This window comes from Lissotriton helveticus, chromosome 6 (assembly GCF_964261635.1).
Source record: "Lissotriton helveticus chromosome 6, aLisHel1.1, whole genome shotgun sequence".
In the NCBI taxonomy this organism is placed as follows: domain Eukaryota; kingdom Metazoa; phylum Chordata; class Amphibia; order Caudata; family Salamandridae; genus Lissotriton; species Lissotriton helveticus.
In genome coordinates this window covers 912,987,736-913,011,887 of record NC_136067.1, presented here as the reverse complement: position 1 = coordinate 913,011,887, position 24,152 = coordinate 912,987,736, and the positions used below count along the sequence as shown (strand labels likewise).

The 24,152-nt window shown below is 43.9% G+C and overlaps 1 protein-coding gene across 1 annotated transcript in view; it reads left to right on the top strand.

Annotated features, from left to right (window-relative positions):
* The window catches only part of LOC144761599 (protein unc-93 homolog A-like), a 340,831-nt gene that overhangs the window by 128,951 nt on the left and 187,728 nt on the right, over positions 1-24,152 (top strand). The window contains exon 2 of the mRNA XM_078646899.1: positions 5,658-5,828. Within this exon, the coding sequence (XP_078503025.1) occupies positions 5,739-5,828 (90 nt within the window). The 5' untranslated portion in view covers positions 5,658-5,738. The remainder of the gene's footprint in view (positions 1-5,657; positions 5,829-24,152) is intronic.

Sequence of the window (24,152 nt, the reverse complement as noted above, 5' to 3'; positions counted from 1 at the left end):
AGAATGGCCTGGTTGCAGTGGCATTGTTAAATCCTTTGCTGATGTTTAACAGCAGGCAAACAGGGCCACCATGTGTCTGGCTGCCATAAAGAAGTGCCCGTGTTAAGAAATTATTGCTGGTGCCAGCATCCGGCTAATGCCGTCATAGTCAAACAACGATGTCAATCAACCCCAAGTCTGCTTCTATGCTTTAGGAGTATTTTTAAATGGTAAACATTAACTCAAGCCATTTATATTTATATTTGTAATAAAAAATGTTACCTACGTTGCTCTGTGGAACTGGAGTATTATATACTTTCTTGTAAATTCTGATGCAAGAAAGCTAAATGATTATCTAATTTTTATAAAATGCATTTTACGAAGTGTAACTCAATGTGGCCTTTATTTGGAGGCTGCAGATAATCAGATATTCAACATAGAACTCATTACCCCTCAGCTCCTTCAGACATACCTTTAAGGTTAGCCAGATTCAAACAATCCAGACTTGATCTAATGTTCTGCATTATCAATTGAATTTTCTGTCTGTTCTAGAGTAGAACCCTGTACTTCTAGATAATTTAACCCTTTGGTCCCTCCTGCCCATCTATCCTACCATTTTTAAAGAAAATTCCTCCTTTTAGAATTTAAGAGTGTAGGAAAGTGGTTTATTAGTAGATGTAGGTAGGGACCTACCACTAGTAATAATGCCACAATCACAATATAAGGTACAGTTATGGTCTCAATAAATTATTCCCTTGGTAGATGGCAACGAGCATGCAGTCTTAACTTGGGAGACAGGTGTGTAAAGCATTTAAAAACACAAATTGATTTAATAAACAAGTGACAACTCACAATAAAAATCCATCACGAATTTAATAAAATAGGAAATATATGTATTTTCAAAATGACACCAGAATGACAAAAACCCAATCTAGGGAACCAGATATATGATTAAAAGAAAATATAGTGCTTAGGAGCAAATAGCGCTGTAAGGGTTAAAATAGGTTGGGCTGGGCCAGGAGAAAGTTACAAATTCGAGCCACTCACCGTGTAACACTTTTACACTTACTTCCAGAAGTCTTTCTTGATCAGGAAAGAGTACACCCGCCAGGGCTCCAGAAGCTCTTCTTTGCCTCTTAGAGGTTTGGCACTACAAGTCTCGCAATGCACCTGGTCAAATCACTTAAAAGTGCACTGGACGCTGTTCAGCTGGGCTATTATTGGTGGAGTTGATGCAGGTGACTTCTTGAAGCTCCTTTGTATCTGTTGCTTACAAGGATCTCACTTCTTATACTTTAAAGCGGGGCAGAGCCCTCCTTTGTGAGGCCCAAAGTTTGCAGCATGTGCAGTCCTTATGATTGCAGTCCTCTGTGGTGCAGACAAGGGGTTCAGCGGGGCAGTCCTTCTTCTTCTTGTTGCTTCTTTTGCGTATTTGTCCACAACACCAAATCCTGAATCTCTGAGTTGCTCCTTGGGAAGTTGGGACAACAAGACCCACAATGCACCTGGCCAAATCCCTAAAAGTCCCGCTGAAGGTGGTTGGCTGGTTTCTTCTTGGTGGAGATGATGCAGGTGGAGCTCTTTTAACCTGTGGCTTTCAGGGAGTCCACTCCTTAATCTTTCAGAGCCAGGCAAAGTTCTTAGAGCAGTAGTTCCCAAAGCGTGCAGTAGGTGCAGTCATTCAGAGTGAAATCCTCTTAGTGCAGGCCAGGGTTCCAGAAGGGCATTCATTTTTCTTCTTGTAGTTTCAGGAAGGGATCTGAGTTGCTAGGCAGCTCTTCCATATTTAGTCAGTGTTCCTGGGTGACAAGCAGGGAGGTGCCCCTGGCCAATGTGGTGCAGTGGGCCACACTCAGATATGACCACTTCCTCCAAAGTGTGGCATATTATTGACCCTGAGAGCACTATTCTTCCAAAATCCAAAATGGAGAAACTCTCTCCTGGAGGTTAAGATGTGGCTAGGCCTTCCCACAAGATTGGCTAAGATTCCATAACACTCCATTTCTAGCCCCTCTGCAAATCTAATTACTGGGGCTTCTGTCTGGCTGGGGGTGCAGGATGTAGGGGCGAGCCTGTGCTGCCCTAAACTGTCATTGCCTCTTTGAAGACCAGTTTGGTTACTCCACCCCCATCCTTCCTTCTGGTTTGCAGTTTGCAGTTCTCTTTTCACAGGAAATCCTGTATCTCCAGTCAGGCCAGATCACACCTCATTAAGACAGTGTAGGTCAGCCTGGCAGAGGCTGGCTAATCAGAGAACGGCTGCTGGAAGGCGGGATTGTGGCTCACAGAAAAGAAAGTACTATAACCTATTTTCTGTGATAGTTATAATAATTCTAACAGTGACAAGTTGTTGAACTTTTTCTAGCTATCATTTTGATAGTTTGAAGTATATTCTTAGCTGTTTTCTTTCAATAGTTAAACTTTAATACAGTATTCCCATGTTAGGCTAAAGATATATTGTGCTACAATGGGGATAAACAAAATTGGCAGTTTCTTTCTCACCAGGGCATATAAAACATATTTTATAATGTTCCTGTTTCTAGGTACAAGGCACCCTACCCCTGTGGTGCCTAGGGGAGACCCCAATGGTGACCTTTAAGTAAAAATAAGGTAGTTGGACACTTGGGAAGTACCTTTAATTCCAAAGTCAAATTTGCATGTAATTTAAGTTTAAAAGCAGCCTGCAAGGCACGGCTGGCTTTTAAAATGACATCAGGCACCACAATAGTGCATACTTAAGTGCCTTAAATCTACTGGGCCTCTAGACCTACATGCCCAACCATATGCTAGGGACTTACAGGTAGGTTGTCAGTACCAATTGTAATTATACCTAACAACCATGTACTTATAATCAAAACACAGGCCCTGGGTCTGGTTAGCAGAGCCCAGGGCACAATCAGTCAGAAGACCACCATCTAGTAGCCAAAATGGGAGCAAAAAGTGGGGGGACACTACAAAAGTTTCTCACAAAGAGCCCACAGTAAAATGTGAAAAGCATTCATTGGGAACTCTTAACCCCTTCGACGCTCATGACGAGCTGGGCTCGTCATGAGGTAGCCTCCTCGCACGCTCATGACGAGCCCAGCTCGTCATGAATAATGGGTTTTTGCATATTCCAGCACAGCAGGGGAAAATGCGCCGCAACGATGCGGTTAAGAATATTTTACCTCCCTGTTATAGGAAATGACTGCAGTAAGATACACCCCTTACCTGGATGTTTGGAAGGACTCAAGGAGCCATGGGGCCTCCCAGAATCCAGACTCCTGTTTCCCAACCCGGTGTGTTGTTAGGATTCCCCAGCAAGGTCAGTATGAACTAATCCCTCTCCCGATGTCATCTCAGTATGGCCACGATCCAAAAGAATGAAAAGTCCTTGAAGCAGACAGAAATGTCAGCAGAAGCCTTGCAAAAAACAAAACAAGAATCCCCCAACAACCAGAGTGAAGATCCAGCTGCACAAGCCAATCAAAAGATCCATCACTCTCTGTCCCTGCTAATAATGTGTGGTCAAATGTGGCATCTCTCTTTCTAGAGGTATCTAAAAATATATTTTATTTCTCATCAATCCAATATGATAAGTTTCATATAAAATCATCATTCATCACACAGCAGAAATCTCAAACATTCAATGCTGATTTGGGTCTGTATAAAAGTAGCACTTTTATACAGACCCAAATCAGCATTGAATGTTTGAGATTTCTGCTGTGTGATGAATGATGATTTTATATGAAACTTATCATATTGGATTGATGAGAAATAAAATATATTTTTTCATCCTTGCAACCACCTTCATCTAATTTTTATCATGGAGGACAGTTAAAAGAAATTGTACATAATGAAGGGCTGTTCTCGACAGGTTTAGTTGTTTGATGCAATATTGAATTAAACAGTTTTTACTTAGCTTTGAAATGTATCCTTTAATTTAAGTATACAAATCAAATGTGTCCTTAAATCTAAACATGCAAATTTACTCGTACAGTTTGTAGTAAATGTACTACTTTTGGCTATGCACCATGTCCAAGGGAAAATGTACTTCATAGTGTACATCTACAATTCTAAACCCGCTGAAATGGGATAGAACTAAATTTATGACTGTAAAGTTGCTACCAGTAAGTTTTCACATGTAGGCAAAAGTCTCCAACACCAGAGCGGAGTTCTCTGTATAGAAAAATATAGGGACATTTTAAAAAGTCTATTAAACTTTAAAGAAATAGTAAAAATATGTTATATTAATATTAATTTTATATATTTATTTTAAATAAAGAACGCAATAAAAACATGCTACAGGACTATAAACTTAATTTGGAATTAAAAATGTAATTAATTTAAATATATTAAATTAACTAAAACATTTTTTAAAAGATTTTTTGAAAAAAGAAATCCCACGAAAAGTAAAGTATTTCTGTTTATTTATCACTCATTAAACATTGCTAAAAAATATCTGCAATTAATTAAATTAATTTAAGTAATTTTAGAAAAAGGCATATTTATTTTAAAATGTAAATGGTTATTCAAATATTTTATATTAAAAAATAAGTAATGTTTTATTTATATTCATTTTTAACATTACAATAAAAGCAGATATATAGTTAAACAACAAAAGTAAACATAATTATTTTAACTTTATTTCCTCAGGGATTTGATTTTAAGTCCCTTCCTCTATTATTGCCTATGAGAGTGTGTTGCAGCACCAGTGGTTGCCCATGTGTGGTGTTGGATTCACACCCGGTCTGAGCTGGGGTACATTTATGACTGTTTTATGACTGTTTGGGTCCATTTTGGCTGTAGTAAGTATAAAAGTGCCGTTTGTGAATAACAATGGGCCTACTCTTTTCTGAGTGAGTATTTGCCCCTCTCCAACTCCTCATTAACCATACTTTAACCCCACTTAACCCCTCATTAAATCCCTCCCATTTTGTAATAAGTATGATTTTCCAGTTACTCCGCTCATCGCTCCCACATTTCCTATTAAAAGATAGGTTTATGTGTGTAGACAAGACAGACATCTCTGCATCAGAAAAGAAAGGAGAAACAGAGACCTTTACACATAGGTTTGTAAACTGCATTTTTGTAGTCTGTGAGTAGCACTATTTTAGTACTACTAAATACAAGACAAAATGCAGTTTGTGAATAATCCCATTGTTTTTATTTGCCACATATCATGACTACATTATAGCTCCATTAACCATAACACAAGTAATACTTCATGCATTGCCTTCTGAATTAAATGACTAATCACGTTTCATCTTTTCCCCAGGGAAGTCATGCATTCTTGCTCCATAACATGTACTTTGCAGGTGTGATGGCCTCTGTATGGGACAAAATTATGATTAAAAGGCAGTACAAAGAAGTCCAACAAATCTCTTGCACGAAGGAGATTTACTTGAGAAACATCTGTTCAGAACTAATCCAACAGGACTACGAAATGATTAAATAAATGCACTCTTCTAGTGTACAAAACATGTTTCCCTCAGGCTGTATAGCAGACATATTTGGTTAAACCCACTACGTATTTGCTCCTAATAGAAAGTAAAATGGGATTTCTGAGATCATTATCTCTCTTCACATAAATCCTGACTTCTACACTTTTCTAACCAGACTCCTACACTGTGCACTACACAATGTCATAATGAATATGCGACGCCATAATGACGAATATTTGCCTCTTCCCTCTGCAGCATCTGCCTCACTTCCGGATCTTGCTCAAAGACCCGGAAACCTCCGAGTATTTAGGTCTACGTGTTTAACTGAAAGTGAAAATGGAAATACTTCACCTGAAGAACATCCTGATCCTTGGTGTTGGGTTTCTGCTTTTATTTACTGCCTATGGAGGACTTCAAAATTTGCAGGTAAGCGATATGGGCTCATAATTAATACATTATGTTATGTTATAGATTCTCCGCCATTTGTACTCTGAAATGTACAGTTATTCTATCCTTATTACTACGTTTTTACACATTAGAGTATTTCTTGCTATTCAAAATGTTGGAGGGGAGTAACTGGGCTTACACAAAGCACCAGCTCATACTTGCCTGTGAAGATAAAGGAAAGGTGAATTATAGCTTCAACAAAAAATGCATAATTTTCTGGTAGGATATTTGTCTTCGTATAATTTCGCATTTGTAGGAAACCCGTTGGCAGATCTCACTGCATCAGTGTGAGCTTGAAATAACAACAGTGATGGACAGAGCCAGTATGTGCAATTCCAGTGAACTCGCCTCAACAGGACTGAGGGCTGCACATGTTCTTACACTGGCTGACAATTAAAACAATCACATTTGCATGTCTGCTTGTGTGTCCACTAGTCGTAAGTAATGTCTCAAGCAGATTGGTTTTTCCTTGCACTGATTTCTAGACAACTTAAGAGCTGTGTGTCGGTCTGAAGAACAGAGCCTTCTGGCACCTGCAGTTTCCAGACTCCACTGCCTGGCAGCACAGACATGCCCCCACAGCCGTCCAGCCACCACTGCAGGGGGAGGGACTTAGTCCAATGAAGACTGAGGCTTGTACCTGCCACACAGTTGACTTGCAGAGGTCTATGTGGCACTGTTGGTGGGGAAGGGGTCTCCTACTCGGGGGAGTGTCACTTCCCATTCGAGGGGGCTGCTTGCAGCTTTTGATTCTCTCGTCCAGGCTATTCCAGCAAGATTTAATTTATATAGTCTGGCTCACAGGCCACTGTGCACAATAAAAAGGCTAGCGTCACATCCTCACCTCTTCCTCGGCCTTGCCAGAGGGGCTTATGTACAGGAAGGCCCATAATGGTCAACGCTTCCCAGCACCGAGCACCGTGTGTAGATGTGGAGAGCATTATAGGACTTCGGACGAACTCTGGCTATTTCTCTCGGGAGTGGGAATCACACCTGCCAAAGAGCACCGGAGGCATTGCCTAAATATTGGGTCCCTGGCTTAATGTTAGCTGTACGTGGGGGCAAGGGGCGTAAGGCATAGAAGACCTTGCTATATAAGTTGTATTGCTTTTGACAGGAAAATGAATGACATCATACTCCAGGAATGGATAGAGCATTCATTGAGATTGGCAGACAGGCCTGCCAGTCACTCTGAGGATTGAATACAATATTAGAAGCCCTCTCTTGTTGGTGCTCAGGGGAAGTTGTGCTTTCCTATGGGACTTTTCAAGAGAGAGTATCTTTCCTCTTCAGGCATGGGCTCTCTATGCTTACTGTCAGAAATAGACAATGTCTGAGGGGTGGAAGTTCTTCTTATACTCTTGTGGAACGTCATTCATTTTACAATTACCTGCCTTCCTCTCTAAACTGTGTCTTTAGTACCAGTCGCCCCAGATACTACCCAGAGCGTACAAACCTTACCTACTCGAAGATGATAAACCTGCTGGGATGGGTCTGCCCAAATGATAAAAACTACTTGGCAGGGATTTGGTTATCTGCCCGTTAGGATCAGAATACAGATTCTTGATCCAATTTCAACTGTTTGAATCTTTCTTCACTATTTGACTTTTTGATGGTGCATCCTCAGGGCTCCTAAATGTTCAATGTTATCTTGCTTGATTTCGGCTATGGAGTATTTTAGGGAACTGGTCTATTCTTGTAACATGTGGCCCTATCTTTGTGGATTTGCACAAATCTCCTTTTTTGTTTTATGGCCTAACCATTACACCATTGAGTCTGTGTAAGATCCTCTGACATCATCATTCAGGAGAGGTAGGGTTGGTTGCTCAGAAATGTGTTTCTAGACATTGCAAGTCCCTCCATCTACCTGGTCGCCCAGCAGGCTAAATGTTTATCTGACAACTGCAGTGCTCTGTGGTGCCAGTCATATGTGATGCAGTCATTCCATCACCAGCTCACACAGCAGTGCTTTATTTGTTGCCATGAGAGTGGTTTTACACACTTAGTGCCTTATTATGATGAGGCTCGGAAAGCCTCTGACCACGGGTCAGAGGCTTTCATAGTCTTATCGCACTTTCACTTCCGACCACCTATTTACAATCTAGGCGGTGAAAAGTGAAACCGGCCGGTCATTCAGGCTGGATTCCGACGGGCTCAAGAAGCATATCGGCAAGTCGGATACCAGCATGTAATCCCAGTGGACGGCTTTTTTGCCATTCGGGAGTATGATGCTCGATTTCTGGCAGGCTTTCCATGCTGGACTTTCCGACATGGATAGCTGGTCAGGAAAGTGAGTTTTGGGGCCCATAGCAGGGCCCCCTTCTCCCTGCTGTCTGCGGTTGGGGGCCAGCGGTGCACCAATGGTAATCCCTGCACTGCATGGCAGGCACCTTGAGTTGCCTTCCACGTGGTGCAGGGATTAACAGAATCTCCCATATCTCTATGGGAGCCTGTGCTACGGCAGGTCAAAAGAAGCATTACGTTGATGACAGTGCTTTGTTTTCAGCAGAACAAAATGAGCGACTGTAAGCCGCTCTGCAATGGGTCATCACTAACATTTTTTGCCATTTATATCCTGGCTGGGAAAGCAGTCAAAAGGGAAGAGAATCAAAATACCCTTCAAAACCCCCACCGCCATTTCTAATAATCACACTGTGGATACTTATACACATTATTAGAAGATTGGAATGTGGAGCACTCCATTGAATACAAAGGAGTTCTCCTTGCTTCTACGGCAAGGAAAAGGCTAGCAGAGCAACATTCCAATGTTGTTTTGAACAAATGCCTCTCAGAGCCCCAGGGTATTTCAATCCCCTTGGGCTCCAAGTGGCCTTTGTTTTATTTGTTTGAACATTCTGCCCTCTAGTAGCAGAAAGTTCTAACAGCCTTATAGCCCTTCGTAACAGGGCTAAATAAGTCCTTCTCCCTTGTTTAACGCTGGAGCGCGCCTTTAATAGCCGATATAACCCGCTACAGCAGGCTATAAGGCTATTGTAAGGTCTGCTTGACCAGAACAGTATGTTTGGCAATCATATTTGATTGCATTTTTAAAACAGTAACAAAACTTAACTTCAATGTTGAAATAAGTCTAGACATATTTAAACATTGGCAGTTTATTAGAATATTTGTGAAAAATGTTGAGATTGTTGGGATTACGATCCGACTGATGGCTGACTGACTCTTTGAGCCTGTCGGAGGGGTCGGTCGGTCCCTCCGACTGCCGCGGTTGGAATGACTACATCATAATGCGGTGGTAGGGCTACAAGGTTGGATGGCTTCCTAATCAGGTCCTTAGTATACATCCTTCACACCTCATAAAAGTTCATAAAGTTACTCTGGAGATAGACAGGGATGTATTTTACCAACATATTTACTTAACGTATTTCTCAGTGATATTTGTGAGCACCTGACTTCCATTACTACCTGTCAACCTGGTTAGATTCCACAAAAATGTGTGTGCTATTTCTTCTGATAATTTGTTACTGTTAGACCACATAGTCACATGTCTACAAAGAGTGCTTAATAAATTTGCCAAGTACTCCTAGACAGACCATCTAGACATTAACGACATGAATCAACTGTTAACGTTTGGCAAGTTGAGTTACGAAGAGTATTCCCTATCAAAACACTAAGGGGGAGATTTACCAAACCTCCACACAACGCAGTGCAGCCTCCCGCGAGGCAGTGCTGCTTTGTGTAACAAGGAAGGAGCAGGAGAGTGCCTCTTTTTCAAAGATGTCGTTCTTTCTGCTCCTTTCCCTGAGCCAGCACTGATTACAGTTGCCGTGCACCACACATCACCTTGGCACCATAGCGCTAGGGTGGGTGTGTGTGAGTCTAGCATGAAAGCATTTCTCCTTCCTTGCGCCTAGTTTAAAAGGGAGCAGTTTTCTCACACTAAACCCAATCTAATGTGTTTAGTAAATTGGTTTTAGCATGAGAAACCTTAAGTGGTTGCATGGGAATGCCATACGCCACCCTTGGCATGTCCCCATGGCGCAAAGTAAGTTATGTGCTGCTTCGCATTACTTTTACATTAAACAGTGGCGTAACGCACCTTGAGGGGGCCCCCCCTGCAGGGTACGTGAAGGGGCCCCCTCCGGACTCAATCTAGAGCTCCCCAGCAGAAGTGCGGTGCTGACGGGGCCCCCTGGAGGGTGAGGGCCCCCCGCACCACGGGGGCTGCAGGGGCCTGTGTTACGCCCCTGTTTCGAGGAGAAGTTACCATATTTTTAATGCACTCCTAGTTGGAGCTCTATGCTCATCGCTGTAGTGCAAGGCTCTGTTGTGGTTGTTTTTATGATTGAATTTTATGGGCAAAAAAATGTAGAAAAAGAAAGAGTCAGAGACATGTTGATTTTATTTTTGAAAAAAAAGCCCATTTCTGAGTCTTTCGTATAATATTTTTCAGTCCACAAAATGCAATCATAAAAGCTATGTTAAAAGAAGGACTCACAGAAATGTCGATGTTCTTTTCCAATTAAAAGTTTAATAAACATTGTGATAATAATCACTATTATTAAACTTTGCATTGTGTGAATTACTAAAATATACTTAATTGAAAATATTGGTGATTTTTGGACAAAGATCATAGATCTGTTTTATATATATATTGATATATTCACCCCTTGATAGAGCCAATAGGTCTACTTTTAAGTTTTTTGGTATTGTAACTCTTTGACAAAGTCCGTAAGTCAGCCTCAGTGGGGTAGGACTTACGAGATCAAACCACACATTGCGCATGCCAGAAGGCTGTGTGCTGAGAGTGTAGGGCTCTCACAGAAATTCACTAAAAAAAAATAAAGATGAAAATGTTAGTCACAGCAAATGTTTTAAACTCGAAAAAAACACTGATATTCACCAGTTATAGTTATCTCAAGTAACTATAATGAATGCCCTAAAGTAACTATAACTTGCATCCTCGCCATGCACTGCTTATGACCTCACATATTACAACACTCATGATATGTTCTATGACATAATTTATGACCACTGATGTCATCTCAATTGACATCACTGATAATAATAATATATGTGAAGAATCGTATTGTTTAATTACATTTGTTGGAAGCATATTGTGGTATTTGCTCCAGCTTGCTGCTCAGCCTGTGGATGTGTGTGTGGAATGTTCGTATACTGAATGATGTCATAGAGTGCTGTATGCGTGGATGAATGTCAGTTGAGTGCAGGGCTGGGCAGCAAGGAGGCTGCTCCTATTGGGGTTCGTGTATCTACCTTACTTCATACCTAATAAACTACATAAAGATACCACCTGCATCCGGTCATTCTTCCGTTACGACACTGGCGACGATCTGAAGAACCTACATCTGTTCCCAAGGCCATCTGAACTTTAAAAAACTAAGCAACTACAAGGTATGATCTAGTAACTATTTATGAACATGCAAGGCATTCTGGAAACCTATGTACTTTTAAGCTTTCTGGCACCTACGAACCCCAACAGTGACCTCCCACCGGTCGCCCTCAACACCTACGTGCCAGTCTCTGCTTCAATTCTTCCTTTATGCCTAATGTAACCTGCCTCAGTGTGTTCCTTTTATTTACGCATGGAACCTGTCTCTACTGTCTTTACTGCTACCTGGAGCACTGTCCAGCTTCCTGTTGGATTTTCTGCCTGGTACCTCCTTCATTGCTGCCTCTCTACTACATGCCTGCCTGCCTGCTCGCTACATGATGCCTACAGACTGCCTTGCAGCCTGCTCTGCTGCCGTCCTGTATGCTGTAATCTGCTTTTGGACATTATCACTTCTTTTGTGAGGGAGAGAGCGTTCCCACTGTGTTTTCATCATTTGAGACTGCTGCGTTGTGAAGAAGGTGCCTCTTCTCTTGCTGCCTTCATTGCGCATTTTGTCTACCTGCTCTAGCCAATGTACCAAGAGCAGGTAGACAAATGTAGGAAGGGGCGGAGCCGGGCGGTCATAACCCGTCTCGGCTCCCGGCTCCAGCGCTGCTCGGGAGCCTAATTTGGCGGTTCCCCAGTGGCCTGGGAGCTGTTTCCAGCACGCCTCGGAAGCGGAAGGTGCAGGGCACCTGCGGGGCTACTCCGATCGCCTCTGGTGCCCCTGAAACGGCTAGATCTGCGAGGAGACGTGAGGAGAGGACAGTCGCGGGCAAAATGGCGGCCGGAGCCCTGACGAGAGCGCCGATGACATCAACCCTCTGTGGGAGGTACGCTTAACGGGCGAAATTTAATTGACACAGGGGCTGCCTCTAGTTGAGGATAATCTCGGGGGGGCCTCTATAGCGGCAAGACACCGGGGGCGGCCCCCGTCACAATCTGCCTTCCCACGCCTGCCTGACCTTAAAATGGCGGCCGGGTGTGACACGCAACTATCGGTCGGCGCCTCTACTTGACCATCTGGCCCCAGTGCTTACTGCCTCTCCCATAACAAAAGCTGCATCTGTGGAAAAGTAAATTTTGCCATGTTCTGTGTCCCTACGCCTCATCCATCATATGTTATGTGTGCATGACCAATATGCATATGTATTCCCCATGTCCGATTAATGACGCAATTACAGTTGTGTCCACCTCTAGTATGCCAGTTTCCAGTCCTCGTGAATACTACGAATATTAGGCCTATGTAAAGTTACGTTGCCACGTTTCTCAGTGTGCACGTTATTTCATTATAAAGTCCCCGTTTCCAGGCCTCAACAGGGCCTGGACATCAGATTCAGCTCCTGTCTCCCAAAAGCCTCGCTGAGGAGCGATACAGCCCCCACCTGTATCCTCGACCCTTCACTTACTTCCTGTCTCGCAGTGCCCGGTGCAGCTTGGCTCTGCCTCTGAGTCTGCCAAATGTATGTTATAGTTCCAGTTATCAGTTCAGTCCTCCCTCTCTGCATTCCTAAGCTACTGAACTGCATCAATAGTTCCCGTCATTGTCTAGCCTATGCGGCTCCACGTTAGAGAAATACTGTATTTAATGGTCATTTAATATTCTTCATCACGCACTACATGTAGAATAATGCATGGTCCAGTCTTAGAGTCAAGTTAGCTTTTCCCCTCATGACTTCTAGTTTATATCAACATGTTCCCTAAACATCAGATACCAGATAGGGTTTAGGTACATGTCGCTCCGACCCTCCAGACTTTAGTCTCTGCTCCTAGCACAGAGTTCATAGCCCCCAGCTTCTCCTAGTGATACGTCATTGCCAGTTTGCGCGCACCATCAGGTTAGAGGTCCCGGCTCCTTAGGTAGCCCCCTCCTATGTTTCCGCCCCATTCATGACATATTCTGTTACGTTTGCACCACATGTCTATGTACACGCCCAGTTACATATACTTTTACTGTTATCTTTCGCGACTGCTACGCGTCACGCCTTCTGCTCCACCCACTGCTACGCCTACTGCAATGTAATGCTATGTGTTTGCGCTATGTATAAATGCTCTTGTATTGTTATGAAAAGTTAGCGCGCGCTCATCCCAGACCCAGCCCCGGCAGCTGCCGGGCCTTATTGTCCTATTCCTATGCAGGTTGTCCTGATCCTGTCCTTATGCTGTAATAAACCTGCAGAAACTCCTACTACCTCGAATCTTGACTCTTATTTATTGAGCTATCTGTTATGCTATATGCCTAGTCAAAAATAGGGTATTATTTATTTATTTACCACATAATGGCGCCCGAATAGGGACTTGCCCTTTCCCCACGCGTCGGTGAAGCCACGCCGACCCCCTGACCCTCTGCAGTCGTGACGGAACCATACCGTGCACTGGCAGATATTTCTGCTCCAAGTATCCCTCAGGCCCACGGAGGAGACGGAGGAGGCGGTCCAGCATCCGAACGAGACGGTGGAGGAACGCGGCGAGTCCCGACCAGAGCCCAAGCCGAGAGTCCAAGGTCCGAGGTATCCGGAGGCCCACCCGTAACTGAAGTCCGAAGTCCGTCGTCGTAGCAGTCCAGTCCAGTCCAAGGCTTTCCGTTCCGTGCTGCCCGGTGAGTACCATTGCTGGGGTAGTATCTAGACAGGACCAATCTAAATTGACTCCTGGTCCGTGGGTTGGTGGTGCCCAGACTCACAAACGAAGTGTTCACCTAGGTGGATACGGGTCTTGATGCGTTCCTTTATGGGACCGGTATGTTCCGTACTGTTACAGCAGTGCATCCAGTAATTCTAGTCTGTTCCGTTCTCGAGAAAATTCTTGTATTTCTGTTCTCAGTATTTCAGGTAATATTCTGTTCGAACTGTTATTTATAATGTTCTTTATGTATTTTAATGTTGTGGTATGAGTGTGATGTGATTTCGTGTTTTTATTGTGTATTGTATTGTGTCTAGATTACAGTTCAGTCATGCCTATATTTTCCAAATTACGCCAGTTAAAAACTAGAAAGGGTCTGCTGGAAGCAGCAGTTCCTGTTCCGCCTAGGGACAGTCCAGGTCACTTTATGTATCAGAAACATGGCATAAGCGCCATATTGTATCTAGATTTATGGGTAGAGTATACCAAACAGTTAGAAGAAAAGTATAGATGGCCCGTATCGGGTACATGGGATGCCGAATGTATCATGCGAGTAGAAGAAGCATTATGGAAAAAGAAAGCCAGACAGTCACAGAAAGATGCCATCGAGTTATGGCGTAAAGAAGCGCATAGAAGAACCGAAAAGGAAGTCAGAAAGTCAGAGTTAAGTAGAGAATCCCAAGAACGAGCCCAAGAAAGAGAATTAATCGAGATAGGTGAACAAGTCAAAGCCGAACAGTCAGACAGACAGAGGCATGCCCTCATTAAGGGTATGTATCCTCTTCTTGCCGAGGGCTTGCCAAAAGCGACCCCAGAGGCATCCAGTAATTTCCCGCCACCATTAGTTCCGACCAAGCTACGTCACAAACAGACCGCAGCTGATATTTTTATTTCGTCCTATTTGGACGACACAGTCCCAGAATATGCAAATCCTGTTCGCGCTCCGCCAGTCCCTGTAAATCAGGTAATTCCTGCTTCTCCAGACACCGGAGTACCTGTTACGGTACCCCCGGTCCAGCCCGTCATACAAGTCCAGCCTGCATTTCCATTTCCCACTCTGCCAGGACGTAGAGCCTCAGTAGACGACTCCAGTTTAGGGGCCGCAGGAGGAGGTCCTCCTCAAACCCCGCCGCCACACAAGCGTTTAACGTTAGCCGAATTACATGCACAAGCATCACAGCGTACGCCTAGGTATCAGTCTGTTGCAGAAATAAGAAAATCCCTTGCCGAATGTGTCTATGATCCAGTCCCAGGCGAGGATAATATGGTTTTATATTCATTCCGCGTAAGAAAGGTGGCCGAGTATCTAGTCACCTTACCGAATATGAAAGAAGATCTAGACAGAATATATCGTTTCATCCGTACAGGGGATGATCCAGAAAGTATTAGCGAGACTATGTCTCAAAGGAAAGCCGAGATCCAGCTCATGATATTAAAGTTCCTGATCAATTGTCTAATAAGAGAACAAGATTACCCGTCTAAAGATTCCGCCGAAATGAGAATCCTGACAAGGTGGAGTGATAATATAGCCGAGGGTAAGCACAAGACCGTCGGTGCTATGGAAAGTATGTACAAGAAAATCCGTAAAGAAATAATAAAGATACACGAACAGCGTAAAGCAGCACAAGTAAGCGAGAAAGAAAGTATCTCTGATCCTGAAGAGGAAGACGAGAATCCCGCCAGAATAGCGTATGTAGGAAAATCTAGATTTCCAGATCGCCATTTACGCCTAGAACACAAGTCTATTTTTCATCATTCAGCACCAGAACAAGGTTCTCTAGAACAAGTATTTCAAGCTACCGATCACATTCTGAAATCACGAATCGGTTATAGTGAGTTAAGTACCATGCATGAACAAGAACTAGCCCGATCAGCAGTCCGATGGATTACTGATTCTACCACTTTTCCAGACGAAATAGTGGCACAAATGTTCCTGAAATTGCCCCCAGCCGAGCAGCGACTGGTGGGTATGTATATGATTCAGCACCTCATTACTCTGTATGAGGGTCAACATTCTGATCCAGGTCCGTTACATGATATCCTGAACGAGTTACTCCAGTACAGATGGAGAGGTCTAGGTACCGATTTAATTAGTGTCATTCTAGAACAGCGCCACAAATATAGAACGTTTTTGAACCCGCATTTTGTTCATGTCTCACCCCCAGAAAGTAAATCATTCTATATAGACAGACAGAATCCGTTACGAGAAGTCCACCCAGTCAGAGGGACGGGTGGCGAAATGCAACGAGTGTTTGTATACACTCCAATATCAAAGATGGAACTTCTTGAAATGAAGAAATTAATTCCCTGTCATGACAAAGATCCAGCGGGGTTCCATAGAGAATTAAAAGACATGCTCCGTATGGGAGAATATACTTACCCAGATATCATTAAAATGTTAAAGGTTCTGCTACCCGCAGGGGTGTATGAAAAGCTAAAGGAAAAAGAATGGGAGGTGGGAGAGAAAAAGATCGATTGGACAGCTCTAGAAGCTGAAGACAAGGCACGAGTACCAGGTACCGGTCTTGGAGATAAATGTAAAGAATTACCAGAATTATTGATTCAAGTTTTACCCAGATTATTGACAACGAGAAAAGAAGACTGGGATGCAATCTCAGCCTGTAAACAGAAACAAGACGAAGATATTAGTGATTTTTATTCTAGATTTGAAAAATGTTTTAGTATTAACAGTGGTCTCAAGACAAGTAGTGAGTCATACCCTCACCTTTTCGTTACTAAATTAGTCGAGAATTCAAGTCCACAAATTAAAAATCGAGTTTTGAAAGTCGAAAGCACCTGGCAAGCAAATACTCCGTCCCAGATGCTCCAGATGCTCCAATACCACCAGAATAGAATTAGGGAAGAGCAAGAACACGAGAGAAAACGTATGAAAGACACGAAAATGAAAGTACTAGTTGCACAATCTGTTCCTCAAGACAGTCAGAAGAGAGGTCCGAATCAAGCCAGTCATCCTGCAGCTCCCGTTAAAGGGAACTGCAATTATTGTAAACAGCCAGGTCATTTTATAAACGAGTGTGCAGTTCTGAAACACAATATAGCTACTGGTAAGACTAAAGAAAGACCACGTCCGCCGAGACAAGAACAAGTTTCACAGACTCCTCAGTCACAGAATGCACAGCAGACAGTTACAGCACCGCAGCCTATTGCTGCAACACAGCACGTTACATCGCAGATGTACCAGTATGCACAGTCCGAGTATCCAGAGTACCAGTCATATTCATGAAACAGCCTAGAGAGGGAGGTAGGCTTGCCTCTCATCGAGATACCTGTAGATCAAGAAGGTCCCTATGTTCACAGTCAAGTATTAGGGAAAGACAGAAAGTTTTTGATCGATACAGGGGCAAGTAGGACCACAATTAGTCACGCCGAAGTTCCAGGGGCTCCGCTCTCAGGCTCAAGAAATGTTTCCCTTGGATTTTCAGGAAAGCCAATAGTTAACGAGATATCAAAGCCAGTTACTCTAGAAGTAGGTCCATTGTCCCGTACTACTGATCTGTTACTTACTAAGTCATGTCCAGAAAATCTGTTAGGCATTAAGACACTGAAAGAGTTAGGTGCAGTTATTTGCTGTTCCCCAGAGGGAATACGTCTGTTCCTACGTGACTTCAAGGGTCACTATGTATTACGAGATTTTGATTCCAGATTGTCTAATGTTCCGCAGCATTTATGGGCACAAGGTCCAACAGATGTAGGTTATATGCAAATCACACCCTATCGTGTGACTCTCAAGCCAGGTGTAGTGTTACCCCGAATCAGACAGTACAGATTGCCACCTGAGGCTGTAGCAGCCTTATCCAAAATTATTGACGAGCTCATGGCACAAGGAGTAGTTGTAGAAACTGACTCAAATGTATGTAATTCTCCGATCATTCCAGTCATGAAACGTACTGATCCAAATGCACCCCCAGTATATCGATTAGTGATTGATTTACGAGAACTTAATAAATGTATTATTCCTCAGTACCCAGTTGTCCCAGATATCTCTTCCCTGTTAACTGCTATTGATTCCGAAGCCATGTTCTTCACTGTCATAGACCTCAAGAATGCATTTTTTAGTGTTCCAATTCATCCAGACAGCCAGTTTCTTTTCGGATTTTGTTTAAATGGAAGGAGCTATATGTTCACACGCGCTCCTCAAGGTTTCACAGAAAGTCCTAGTATTTACAGTCAAGCACTCAAGAGACAACTAGATAATATTCACATGCCAACTGACACTGCCCTGCTCCAGTATGTCGACGATCTACTGATCACAGCCCGTTCTGAACGTGCTTGCGAGCGAGCATCACTTACAGTCTTGTATTTTCTAGCCGAGATGGGGCACAAGGTGTCACCTTCGAAGCTTCAATTCTGTGTCCAGCAAGTGGTTTACTTAGGACACTTGCTGTCCAAGAGGGGTAGGCAGTTGACACCCGACCGTATCCAGTTAATAGCGAGTCTTCCCCAGCCCAGAACCCAGAAGGAGGTACGTGCCTTTATCGGCCTTACTTCTTATTGTAGGCAATGGATTCCCCAGTATGCATTTCTAGCCAAGCCACTGATACAGTTAACGACACAGGAGGCAGCCGTATCGACTGTCCTCCCTTGGACATCTGAACATACACTTAGTTTCAACGAGTTAAAGAAAGCCTTATGTCAAGCTCCAGTTCTAGCTACACCGAACTACAGTAAGCCTTTTACACTTTTCGTTACTGAACGTGAAGGTACAGCATTATCTGTTCTCACACAAGATCAAGCAGGACAATCCAAGCCCTGTGCTTATTTTTCTAGCACATTAGATCCAGTCGCCCAGGCGTTGCCTGTGTGCCTCAAGTCAGTTGCAGCCACAGCACTAGCTATCAGACAAAGTGATTCCATAGTTTTAGGACATTCCCTGACAGTACAAGTCCCACATTCCGTGGAAGTTCTTTTAAACCGAACACAAACTCAGCACTTGACAATTGCACGTTTAACAGGTTATGAATTGACACTGTTCCAGCCACACATAGAAATTAGACGCTGCAACGTTTTAAATCCTGCTACACTGTTACCATCAGTTAGTTCAAATTCTGATCCACATGACTGTGTGGAAGTAGTTAACATTACGACAAAGCCAAGACAAGACCTGACAGACATTCCGTTACCAGATCCCGACCTGACACTTTATGTGGATGGTTCATGTATGAGAACTAGTACAGGAGAACTAGTCGCCGCGTATGCCGTGACTACTGACACCGAAGTTATTGAAACACACCGTATTGACACCCTGTCCGCTCAAGCAGCAGAGCTAGTCGCTCTGACACAAGCCTGTATACACGCCAAGTACTTGAAAGTTAATGTTTACACAGATTCGCGCTACGCATTCGGAGTTGTACACGACTTCGGAGTGCTCTGGCAGGAGAGAGGTTTCATGACTTCTCATGGAACCAAGATTCAGCATGGTCTCCTTATTCAAGCTCTGTTAGATGCCATACATTTACCGACATCCATTGCTATCATAAAGTGCAAAGCACATACGAAAGTTACTGACATTATTTCTCAAGGTAACGATCTAGCAGACCGCACAGCCAAGCTTACAGCACAGACTCTAGACATTCCAGTTAATCAGACACACACTCCAGATCCGACTACATGCATGACAGTTAAGGACCCTACTCAAGATGTCATAGATATCCAGTTACATGCTACTTCCGAAGAAATCAAGAAATGGTCTGAACAAGGAGGGGTCCAGACAGATCAAGGATGGTTAACGAAGGGTAGAGCCACATGGTTTCTCCCCGACTCTATGGTTCAAGTCATTATCAATACCGCACATAGTCCAGCACATTTAGGAGAAAAAGCTATGTTAGACAGTATCCAGAACATTTGGTTCAATAAGCATTTACGAGCTGCAGCCAAGCAGAAAGTCCGTACCTGTATGATATGTTGTCAGTTTAATCCAGGTAAAAGTGTCCCGGTGGAACAAGGTGGTTTCCAGCCCCCTGACCACCCTTTTGAGGTCCTCCAGATGGATTATATTCAAATGGAGCGATGTCGAGGTTTCAAGTATGTCCTTGTAGTTGTATGCGCTTTGTCCAGGTGGACAGAAGCATATCCAGTCCCAGATTACACAGCCGCGACCACTGCCAAGCAGTTGGTTCGTGAATTTTTCCCTAGGTATGGACTCCCTAGAGTCGTATATTCTGATAACGGTCAGCCATTCTCCTCAGAGTTAATGAAGCATGTTTCCCTGTTGTTAGGGTACCAGTGGAAGTTCCATTGTGTACGCCATCCTGAAGCAGCCGGTCTAGTCGAGAGACATAATCAGACCCTGAAAATCCGTATTGCAAAAGTCTGTAAAGAAAAAGGTGTGGACTGGCTAGTAGCTCTGCCAGTCGCTTTATTTTATATGCGCATGGTTGCACATTCCAGATCAGGTCTGTCCCCGTATGAGGTCGTATTCGGCCGCCCCCCTAACATGTGGGGTACTCCTAGACCCCGAAGTATTACCGATGTTTCATGTAATATGTTGACAGATTACCTAGCTTCCTTGATGTCTGCCCTCAACTCATGTCGTTCACAGGTTGCTGCCGCCTTTCCAGACAACACCGAGGTGGCACCGCATGAAATCGTTCCAGGTTCCCTTGTGATGGTCCGAAATTTTGACAGATCAAGTCCGCTGGAACCTCGTTGGAAGGAGCCACGTCAGGTCCTCTTGACCACCCGTACTGCCGTCAAGCTGGAAGGCAGGAAGGGGTGGGTCCACCTTTCTCATGTAAAACTTTTCAATGGATTGAAACCCGTTTCTAAAAACATTTCTAAGGAGTCCCAGGATTTTAAAGACTGCCAAGACATTGTTTTAAAGGACTGTCCCGCAAAAGACATTGACACAACCCCTTCCCTGTTAGAGAAAACTCCGCAACAGGAGTATAAGTTAAAGCTCAGGTCTAGTAAAATAAGTCAGTCAGTTTGATTGTATAAGTCCTCCCCTAGGTGAAACGGTTAGATTGTTTCTGACATGTATAAAATAGACCCCCATAGTGAGAGAGTCAGTCAAAGTTCAATCAAATGTATCGTTTTTCTGAGTTTCATATTATTTCTCAGCATAATGATTTCCTGCACCAGTTATGCATTTTTCCTGTGTTTCTCAGTTCCTCATGTAAATATGTCTGCTAATGCTACAGTAGAGCACACGTTTAGTGATCTGCCTCCTCACGAATATTCATACCGCCTCGCTATGCGTAACAACACATTTATCCGTATGTTACATTATTCACACCAGACCAGCAATGCCACTAATTGTTGGGTGTGTGGTCGACTCCCCCCTTTCCAGACATCAAAGGGAGTTCTGCCACTGTTTCCTTATCCATTCTCACATAATGGTTCATGTGGAGCATGGTCCACGTTAACGTCATCCGCAACAGATATGTCTTTTCTTAACAGTACATGTTTCCCAGACAAGCAAGGTCTCCCCCACAGAACAGGTTTAGATCTAGAAAATGAAGTGTATAATTTAGGTAATTATTCGTCGAATTTCATGGTCCTGAATGTTCAGTCTGATACTACTCCAGACTCACCTGCTATTTCAGTACTACCAGTCAAAGGCGAATTATGTGTCCGTAATTATGGTTCTGTACACGTAGGCCATAGTGAATGTACTACTATTGTCAAGTATAGTGACAGTGGGAAATCTATTTTTAAAGCCTCACGTCATTCTTATTTTGTTTGTGGTCAAACTGCATATGTTCGTCTGCCCCTCGATTGGGAGGGAACCTGTTACATTGCCTTCCTACTGCCACCTGTTTTTCTAGCCCCACCTGACTACCATAGGAATTCCTTCCTAGTACATACTAGACACAAGAGAAATCTCCCGATTGTCGATTTTACTGAAACTGCCGCAGAGCAATTCATTGATATAGATAAAGGTGTCTTCCCTTATTTAGGTACAGTTGTAAATAGTAAGCTAATCCGTAGGTTAACAAGAACCCTTGAAGCAGTAGTAGATGAGACTGCCTCCGCTCTAGGTAACTTAACTGAAGAGCAATCCTTTATGAGAATTGTCGTTTTACAGAATCGTCTCGTCCTTGACGTCATACTGGCCGATAGGGGCGGGGCCTGTAGAGTTCTCGGATCTAGTTGCTGCATTTTCATTCCAAATAACGCGCCGTCTGTTTATTCAGCTATAACCAGACTTCATAAAATTGCCCATCTGTTACATCAAGATCCAGGCACCTGGACATGGTCCGGTTGGTTCTGGAATATAATTTCCGCATGGGGATGGAAAGTCCTGTCCTTTCTAAGTATTGCAGTAGCGATCATATTTAGCTGCTGCCTCTGTATACAATGTGGCCCTGCGATTTGCAGCATGTGTGCTACCTCTTGTATTCCTAGTCCCAAGCCCCGTTCTAAGTCCCGTTCCAAGATAATTCGAGACGAGCAAATGGTACTGTATGAAATGATAGACGGTATCATGAATATTGATGTTTCCTGATGGAAACGTAGTGACAAGGAGGGAATGTGGAAAAGTAAATTTTGCCATGTTCTGTGTCCCTACGCCTCATCCATCATATGTTATGTGTGCATGACCAATATGCATATGTATTCCCCATGTCCGATTAATGACGCAATTACAGTTGTGTCCACCTCTAGTATGCCAGTTTCCAGTCCTCGTGAATACTACGAATATTAGGCCTATGTAAAGTTACGTTGCCACGTTTCTCAGTGTGCACGTTATTTCATTATAAAGTCCCCGTTTCCAGGCCTCAACAGGGCCTGGACATCAGATTCAGCTCCTGTCTCCCAAAAGCCTCGCTGAGGAGCGATACAGCCCCCACCTGTATCCTCGACCCTTCACTTACTTCCTGTCTCGCAGTGCCCGGTGCAGCTTGGCTCTGCCTCTGAGTCTGCCAAATGTATGTTATAGTTCCAGTTATCAGTTCAGTCCTCCTTCTCTGCATTCCTAAGCTACTGAACTGCATCAATAGTTCCCGTCATTGTCTAGCCTATGCGGCTCCACGTTAGAGAAATACTGTATTTAATGGTCATTTAATATTCTTCATCACGCACTACATGTAGAATAATGCATGGTCCAGTCTTAGAGTCAAGTTAGCTTTTCCCCTCATGACTTCTAGTTTATATCAACATGTTCCCTAAACATCAGATACCAGATAGGGTTTAGGTACATGTCGCTCCGACCCTCCAGACTTTAGTCTCTGCTCCTAGCACAGAGTTCATAGCCCCCAGCTTCTCCTAGTGATACGTCATTGCCAGTTTGCGCGCACCATCAGGTTAGAGGTCCCGGCTCCTTAGGTAGCCCCCTCCTATGTTTCCGCCCCATTCATGACATATTCTGTTACGTTTGCACCACATGTCTATGTACACGCCCAGTTACATATACTTTTACTGTTATCTTTCGCGACTGCTACGCGTCACGCCTTCTGCTCCACCCACTGCTACGCCTACTGCAATGTAATGCTATGTGTTTGCGCTATGTATAAATGCTCTTGTATTGTTATGAAAAGTTAGCGCGCGCTCATCCCAGACCCAGCCCCGGCAGCTGCCGGGCCTTATTGTCCTATTCCTATGCAGGTTGTCCTGATCCTGTCCTTATGCTGTAATAAACCTGCAGAAACTCCTACTACCTCGAATCTTGACTCTTATTTATTGAGCTATCTGTTATGCTATATGCCTAGTCAAAAATAGGGTATTATTTATTTATTTACCACACATCTGTTGCCACGATATGGCGGCGCGGCGGGGATTTCTCTCTGTGTCGCATGCCTGCGGGGGTGAACCCTCTTCAAGGATCCTTGGCGGTGACTTGTGCGGAGTGCTCTGCCTCTCCCCCTCGCCTGCACCCCAGCGTCACACCATGCCCCAACAAGCCCCAGCTTTGACTGGCCTGCTGACTCAACAATGGTGGCGGTTGAGGAACCAGCCAGCGAGATGTGCGAGGCGAGAGTGGCGAGGAGCGCCACAAGATCCGTGACAAACGTGGTGTCAGCGAGGAGACTACCACACTGATGTTACACTGCTACCACAATCTACCTGACATTTGCAGTGCCTTAATGTGAGGTTCCCACCCGAAGACAACAACCCACCATGCCATGGCGCCTGTGGTCTTTCTTCTCATCTCCCACCTGGGCAACAGGCTGCTGGTGGGTGACGGGTAGCCGTACCACACCACCACCTTCTCTCCTGGACTTCTTTACTTTTTTGTTTTGTCCTGGCCGCCTTTTTGCTGCTGATTTTGGACACTTTTCTATGGACTCTGACCCTTCATCCTTTCCCTCGTCCTCTAACCCTTTTCCCCGTTGATGATCCTCAAATGTTTCTGCTTTGCCTTTTTCTCC